At 40.5% G+C, this 8,770-nt stretch overlaps 1 protein-coding gene across 1 annotated transcript in view; it reads left to right on the forward strand.

Moving 5' to 3' along the window:
* Fkbp5 (FK506 binding protein 5) overlaps positions 1-8,770 on the forward strand; it is a 104,073-nt gene that overhangs the window by 74,242 nt on the left and 21,061 nt on the right. Inside the window, exon 6 of the mRNA XM_013029625.1 lies at positions 7,366-7,522. Within this exon, the coding sequence (XP_012885079.1) occupies positions 7,366-7,522 (157 nt within the window). The remainder of the gene's footprint in view (positions 1-7,365; positions 7,523-8,770) is intronic.

An 8,770-nucleotide genomic window follows, 5' to 3' on the forward strand; every position in this document is an offset into this window, starting at 1 on the left:
AGCTCAAGGCTAGCGCTCTACCACTTGAGCCACAGCGCCACCTCCGGCTTTTTTCTTTTTGCTTATGTGGTGCTGAGGAATCGAACCCAGGGCCTCTGGCATGCAAGACATGCGCTCTACCACTGAGCCACCTTCCCAGCCCGGCATTTTTGCTTAAGACTAGTGCATAGAACCACTTGAACTACAGCTCCATTTCTGGTTTTCGGTGGTTAATTGGAAATAAGAGCCCCAGGGACTTTCCTGTCCAGTTGGCTTCAAACTACAATCCTCAGATCTCATCCTCTTGACTAGATTACAGACATGAGCCACATTGCCTAGCTGAAAATAGTGTTTTCTTGTTCCAAAAGGAAAAAATAACCAATGGATCATTTATTTCAGGATAGTTTTATAAAACAAAAGCTCCTTATCAATAATGTATTTTAATAGCCTCTTGGGGCTTATTAAAATAGGAATGCTGACTAATAGAGTCAAAAAAGGAAAAATTATTATAAATTATCACCCTTAATGCCCTATGTTCAGATTAGTCATTAAATAAGTATCTACTTTCTGGCCTCTTTTTTTTTGGGGGGGGGGTGTCGGTCGTGGACTTGAACTCTGGGCCTGGGCGCTGTCCCTGCGCTCTTCAGCTCAAGGTGAGCGCTCTACCACTTGAGCTACAGCACCACTTCCAGTTTTCTAGTGGTTTATTGGAGATGAGTCTCCACAAACTTTCCTGCCCTGGCTGGCTTTGAAACTCGATCCTCAGATCTCAGCCTCCTGAGTAGCTAGGATTACAGGCGTGAGCCGTCGGCGCCTGGCTTACTTTCTGGTCTTAAAATCTGTGGTAGGCACTGTATAATGTACAAAGACATTGCCTTATTATTAGCAATTGTACACATGCTTTGAAATTAAATGTTTTTGGGCTGGGAATGTGGCTCAGTGGTAGAGTGCTTGTCTAGCATGCATGAAGCCCTGGGTTTGATTCCTCAGTACTGTATAAACAGAAAAGGCTGGAAGTGGTCCTGTGGTTCAAGTGGTAGAGTGCTAGCCTTGAACAAAAGAAGTTCAGGGACAATGCCCAGACCCTGAGTTCAAGCCCTAGGACCAGCAAAAAAGAGAAAATAAATGTTTTCTTATGCAGACTTCTTATGCTTAATCTAGTATAATTTAATACTTATCACAGGACAATACTCATAACTAACATTGAGTACATCTCAATATCCAATATAACAGTGTTTGGGTATGGTAGACTCCCATATGGATGTATGAATGAATGAATGTATGAATTCTGTATTCAGCTAAAACTTTAATTTAGCTGAAGCTTTAATTTAGAACAAATTAAATCTTGTTTGTGTGTTTATTTATTGTGGTTCTACAGATTGATCTCATGCCAGGTAGTCAAACACTGTACCACTAAGCTATGTCCCCAAACTTCTGAGTTTCTAACTTAATCCTCTCAATAGCTATGAGTTAGCTAGTGGTATTATCCCTATTTTACAGATGAAAAAACTGAGAGATCATTTAATTTCTGAAGTCATATCAATTAAGTGGCAGGATGGATCAGTTCAGTATACAATAAAGGTCTGTCTAACTCAAGTTCTATACTGCTGGGAAGACAAGAACAATAAGTTTGTGTTGGTGGAGAATTTATCTGCTGAGTGTATGCTTCCTGTTTAGACCACAGAATAGAAATCACTTACATAAGTGTTCTCCTATCTCAGTAGCCAGGTTCCATGCCTGCCCTCCGTTATCATGTGTCCCTCAGTTCCATAAGTCTTGTTGCCTTTTCAGGGGGTTATTAAGATCCTATTCTTGGAAGTGGAGCTGTTGCTCAAGTGGTAGAACACTAGCCTTGAGCAAAAAAGCTAAGCGTCAGTGCCCAGGCCCTGAGTTTAAGTCCCAGTTATAGTGCACACATACACACACACACAGGCCCTAAGTTTAAGTCCCAGTTATAGCAAGCGCACACACACATGCACACACATGCACACACGCACTCGCAAGTGAGAGAGAGAGAAAGAGAGGAGAGAGAGAATATCATACTCTCTCAGAAGATGTGCTCCCTTAGACAGGAGACACAGAGAAAGTTATTGGCAGGAATTAGGCAACAGAGGAAACATTGCTGAGTGGGAGTAACCTGTTGCAACCTGGTTTTCTGTGGCCAAATGACCGGTCTTGTCTAGTAGTAATGCCCGTTAAAGCATTCCCATCCAGATCCCTCTGACCCAGTAATTGTTTTGGGAATGAGTGCAAAGCTATCAGACACCAACTACTATAATTAGAAAAGGGAAAAACACTTACCAGAGCTAACGTCTTTAGGCTGGAGCATTTACAGCACTTTTTTTTTTTTAAAGTTATGGAGCCTCTTTCTCAGTTTTGCTTCCTAAAATACAAATTGTGCAGTTTTGGGGTTCTTGCATTCCAGTCTTTGTTGCTGCTGTGCACTCTTTCCTTTTCTCCCCCTATTTTAATCGGAGTACAAATTGCTGTCAGCACATTGAGTTCATGTGCCAGCCACATTCAGAACAGGGTGTTCTGTGCTCTTCAAAACAAAATTGCTCTAGGGCAGTAAGAGAACAATAAGTCAGAGGCTCCAGTTTAAATGATGTTTTGCAGCGGACCAGGCACACTTGATGTGGTTACACTCAGATTGCGCAGCTAAACTTGGGTAATTTGGTTTGGTTTGACTCTGTGAGGTTTGCTGGAACTCCCTCCGTCCCCCTCCCCTCCTTCAAGTTACAAAGACTTTAAGTCAAGAGAAAATGTCTCTTTTTAACTTGTTTATTTCTTTCTCAACCAAAAAAGCCCTAAGTAGAAGCATCCTGTATGTACTTTTATTCACTTTGGCCACGTCATAGATCATGTACTTCCCATCAATCATGCTGGTTGAGATTAGCAACAGACCTCCTGAGCCCTTGAGGCTGAGCTTTCAAATGAGTCATGATTGTTATTATTAAATATTTATTACGTGAGTATTTGCACTAAGAGATACAAGGTCAAAAGCAACCAGAGCTGCCACGGTTTTCTTTGATAGCAATTGTTAGGAAAGGAGTGTAAGTGGATCTACAGGAGCTGGGCCACCTCTACATATGTTACCAGAGGAGAGCCACGATCGTGGCTGTGGGCGGGCTCCTTACTGCTGGGAGTACTTGTCAGCAGCCTTGTAGAACTTGTCACGCCAGTGTTCCAAGTTTAGAAACCAGTTAACTGGGCAAGTGATAGCCTTTGCTGCTTGTAGATGTAAAGCATCAATGGACTGTATGTATGTGTGTGCCCTGAGGCTGTGATACCTCCACTGTTCTGACATTCTAGATATCATCAGTGTTACAAGGTGGAGGCTTGTATTTACATATAAGTATGTCTTCATATCACTTAGATTTTATGGCATTGCAGCTACTGCTTGTTCAGGTTTAATTTCAGAGAATTTGATATACTGGGGGGAAATAGTATACACATAGGTATTATTTATAAGAGCCACCACAGATTTTTTTTTTAACCTTTCTATTAGATGACCACAGACACTGTATCCACCATTTGTTGTCTCGGAGACCAGCTGTAACTAAGATTGTACTTTTTTTTCTCTTTTTTTCTTCTTGCTTCATTTGTCTTTCTCAACATGTTTATTAGTAAGCAGTCTTTCTTATTTCCCCCTAGTGCTGGGTGAAGAAATCTAAAGGGAAATTTTCAAATTATTTATATCATTTCAAGTACATGTGAGCTGAAAACCCATCTAGGAAACTGACACACACTCAGGAATCCTTTGCAGAGTCTTTGGATTTCCTGTTTTGAAAACACATTCAAACTTGATCAACCCAAAGCCACAACAAATGTACTGATAATTTCCTCCCTACTAAATGTATTCTCCTTTAGGGAGGAAGATCCTTCTAACAATAAACCTCAGGCCAAAAAAGAAAAATCTGTTTAACTAAGTTGTGAGCTACTGGTATAATAAATCTCAATACTGGGAATATTATACAATACATGGATTGAAACTCGCTTTGTTCAGCAAACCTTTTTCATGAAAAATGTAGCCATTAGTCTAAATTAAATTTCTTGCACATATTTAAATATATATAGGTGCACAAACTTACAGGAACTTTCAACCCCTTTATAAAAATCAACATATATTTCAGAAAAGTATCTTAAGCCTTAGACTCCCCCTAAAACCTCTTAATATGCATGTATTTGAAAGTAATCACCAGATCCTGGTGGCTTATGCCTGTAATCCTAGCTACTCAGGAGGCTGGGATCTGAGGATCTCTGTTCAAAGCCAGCCCTAGCAGTAAAGTATGTAAGCTTCTGATCTCCAATAAACCACCAGAAAACCAGAAGTGGCGCTGTGGCTCAAGTGGTAGAGAGCTAGTCTTGAGCTGAAGAGGTGATGGTCAGCGCCCAGGCCCAGAGTTCAAGCCCCATGACCGACCCCCCAACCCCCCCAAAAAATTAGGTGCACAAACTTTAGGAATTTTCAACCCCTTTACAAATATCAGCATATATTTCAGAAAAGTATCTTAAGCCTTAGACTCCCCCTAAAACCTCTAATACTCATGTATTTGAAAGTAATCACCAAATGCTGGTGATGCCTGTAATCCTTCCTACTCATGAGGCTGAGCTCTGAAGATCATGATTCAAAGCCATCCCAGACAGGAAAATCTGTGAGACTGTATTTCCAATAAGCTACCAAAAGCCGGAAGTGGAGGTATGGCTCAAATAGTAGAGTACTAGCCCTGAAGAAAAGAAAAAATCAAGTTGTTGTTTGTTTTTTTTTGGGGGGGGGGTTGGTTTTTGTTGTTGTTTGTGTGTATGTTCTCTCTCTCTTTTTTTTTTTTTGGTCGGTCTAGGGGCTTGAACTCTGGGCTTGGGCGCTGTCCCTGTGATCTTCAGCTCAAGGTGAGCGCTCTACTGTTTGAGCCACAATGCCACTTCCGGTTTTCCAGTGGTTTTGTTGGAGATAAGAGTCTCAGGAACTTTCCTGCCTGGGCTGGCTTTGAACCACGATCCTCAGATCTCAACCTCCTGAGTAGCTAGGATTACAGGCATGAGCCACCAGCGCCCAGTGTGTGTTCTCTTTTTGCAGTGGTAGGGGTGTAACCTAGGACCTTGCATGTACTAGACAAGAGCGCTACTACTAAGCTATTACATTCCCAGAGATAGTCAAATTTACTTTTTAAATGTTCAGAAGAACTTTGAATTTACTGCAACTTACTGAATTTACTGATTAACTTATTTAGAGAGATCCAATAATGAATACAATATAGTGGGAATATTTGCTTTTCTGAGGATGGAATATAAATGCCATATGCTGCCTCTACACTGAGAGTCTAGCATTAGTCATAGTTGGGAGGAGCAAACTCAAGATTCAGACCCTTTGTAGATTGACCCAAATTTCCTCAACTAGCCTGGGTCAGTGATGAGAGCAAATCAGGAAGGTCTTAAAACATAAATATCCCAGTGACATTTGGACCCAGTATCTATACCACTGCTGTTTTCTCTTCAAAGTTTATATCATTTTTCATGTCTGGGCAATATGATCAAAGGATTAATCACAAGAATTAGTTTGAAGTGCTGGGAAGATGGCTCAATGGTAGAGTGCTTGCCTTGCATGCATGAGGCCCTGGGTTCGATTCCTCAGCACCACATAAGCAGAAAAAGCCAGAAGTGGTGCTGTGGCTCAAGTGGTAGAGTGCTAGCCTTGAGTTGAAGAGCTGAGGGACAGTGTCCAGAGTTCAGGCCCCATGACTGACCAAAAAAAAAAAAAGCTTGAAGCTAGTTTTAGACTTTATTGAGATGTATATTACTGGGTCATAGAATCAGAATTTTAGAGCTTTCAAGGGGCCTTTGACATCTTAGAGTTAAATTAGGCTGGTATGACTGTAATTTCAGCTCTTAGGTGCTAAGGCAGAAGGATCTAAGTTCAAGGCCAACCTAGCCTACATAGTGAGACTGTCTCCCCACTACCCCAAAAAAGAGATTTAGTTTGTATTTGTAAAGTAATAGTTGGTTTTTAGACATGTAATGAATATAAAAGACCAAATGATCTTATCTAAATAATCAGCCAGCCTTGAAGTCTTTTAGGAAATTACAGGTTTGCATATAGGCCATTATAATAAAGAATTTTCTTTTTTTTAATACGTTTTTTATTATATAGAGGGGTTACAGTTACATAAGCAAGGTAATGAGTACATTTCCTACCAAGCATTACTGCCTTCTCCTTTATTTTTCCCCTACCATCCCTTCCCTCCCACCTCCACAACTACATACTCCCCCCACCCAGCCTAAATTGTTTCTCAACATAGTGTCTTGTACATCTCATTGTTACAATGGGTTAAACTGTATCCCTATTTAAGCATTTTGTTTTTTCCCTTCCTCTCCCCAAATTAGAGAAGTGTTTATACAAGATGCAGGGCACCGACATCAAATACAGTGAGAACAGGGGAAGAATTTTCTTCTAAGAGAGAAATTATATTGCTTGGTGTCTGATACACTATCTCACAGGCCAACCATTTTTCTTACTGAATCGAAGACCTAAATGAAAAAACATAATTACCATTAACACTAAAGGTAGTTGGAAGGTTTCAGAGAATTGTTTTTCCTAGAAAAATGAGTCTTAACTGATGAAGAAAATATGCGTGTGTGTGTTTAACTATTGTTTCTTGAAATAAGATCTGACACGAATTAACCCTGGGAATAGGCTGAGTGAAATTGGACAGTGTGGTGACTTAAACCCCAAGAAATTGACCTTTACTCTTAGCATGTTACTGAGGTTATTAAGTAATTTGTGAAGTTGCAGTACACAATTGATTCCTCCAGGCTTTGCATGTATTACTACCACTAAGGGACCCAGTTGATGTTATTGCCTTTACATTTTCTACTTTTAATCAGGAATATTTGTGAATGCCATTAAGACGTTCAAAAAACAAAGGGTTGCAATTAACTTGTGTGTCTTCTTGGGGAAATAACCACTCACTTGGTTTTCGTGCCCAATTATCTGAAGCCAAGATGCTATTACAGATGGAGGCCATTATATATTCAAACTTAAGTTTGTGGCATTTTAATAATTATCCAACATATCTTGACTTTGTTTTGCAGGTAAGGAATCTGTCACCTAGTAGGCTTAGATCAGTTCTAAATTTGTTTTGTTATCTGTAAGCTGTCTTACTGATGTAACTATCAGTAGTTATACATTTAATCTAAAACAATGGAAAATATGGTTGTTCTTAACATTCAGATTGGGTGGCTAAGCTTCAACAAGACATAATGCAAGTGTCTCGATGAAATGAGAAAAGGGAAATGGTACATGTTACATTTGTGGCCACCATGTACCACTTCACTAAATCCGCCAGTGGTAGGAACAGCTTTGTGACTCTCCTGTCTTCCCACCCTCAGTCCACCTGGAAGGCCGCTGTGGTGGAAGGATGTTTGATTGCAGAGATGTGGTATTCACTGTTGGTGAAGGAGAAGACCACGACATTCCAATTGGAATTGACAAAGCCCTGGAAAAAATGCAGAGGGAAGAACAGTGTATTTTGTATCTTGGACCACGGTAAGCAGCACACCAGTTTAGCACACAGTGAAGTTACCTGAAGAACAAGGATACATGTGTTTTTTTCACTCAGCATTTTGGTGTGTTCTATGAATTTAATACAGCAGTGCAGAAATTTCATTGAGTCAAGTACAGTTTGCCAAGAATAATGTTGCCTTACACTGCCACAGCAGTTTGTGACAATGTTTACTTGGTTGATGTGTGTTAAGGATAGGATTGACAGGCAAGCTTTGTTTTTCAATGTGATCACCTGCCACCTGGCTAACTCAGGCCACTATTGGCTCCTCTCACATGTGGCAGGTTCTCTTTTTCTCTTTTCTCTAAATTCATCAGGAGGCAGTAAACACATGTGGGTGTTGGGAGTTAAAGCAGCATTTAGATGTTCTTATATAGAGTCCCCCCTTTTGGGGGGGGTGTTTTGTTTTGTTTTGGGAGGTGGGAAACATGTTCTTCCTGGATCGAAAGGCAATGGAACTGACTCATTTTTGCCTCAATTTTTCCCATTATAAGGATATCCATTAGCACTTCCAAGCTTAGAACTATCAGACATTGACAGTCTGTCTTGTGAAAACATATTTGATAGTATTTTTAGATCTAAAATGTTACCATAAATCCAGCCCTGCTCTTGAGAAATGGACCCCTGAGAGGAAGCAGAGTGTTTTGAATCTGTTTGCATGGACGTGCATCTGCTTATCTAGTGTGTCCTCCCTTGACCCCATGGCTTTTCCAGTTAGGATTTGAGTTATTGAAACTCGGTGACCTGCCCTTGCCATTAGGTACTACTGTGTCTGTTGTACCCTCTTTTGCCTTTGTGTCACCTCTGACCCAAGCCAGTCACCTATGTTCCTTTGTCCTAACACATGGTCCATAATCACATTTCTTAAGTGGTAATGTAACTACCACCTACCCTTTTAAAACTCCCTTGAAAATGCTTCTACCCTGAGTTCTAAAGCCTTTTCTGAAGCATCTTTTATGTAATCACTTTCTCTACCCTGTTCCTTATTCCACTATTGTATTCTTACTTCAGTGTATTTTATTAACAGCTACTTGTTCCTGTAGAAGCTGTTTGTATCTGGAGAGAATTTTCTTTCTTTCTTTTTTTTTTTTTTTTGTCAGTCGTGGGGCCTGAACTCTGGGCCTGGGTGCTGTCCCTCAGCTCTTCAGCTGAAGGCTAGCACTTTACCACTTGAGCCTCAGCCCCACTTCTGGCTTTTTCTGCTTATGTGGTGCTGAGGAATTGAACCCAGG

Source organism: Dipodomys ordii, unplaced genomic scaffold (assembly GCF_000151885.1).
Source record: "Dipodomys ordii isolate 6190 unplaced genomic scaffold, Dord_2.0 Scaffold120, whole genome shotgun sequence".
Lineage (NCBI taxonomy): Eukaryota > Metazoa > Chordata > Mammalia > Rodentia > Heteromyidae > Dipodomys > Dipodomys ordii.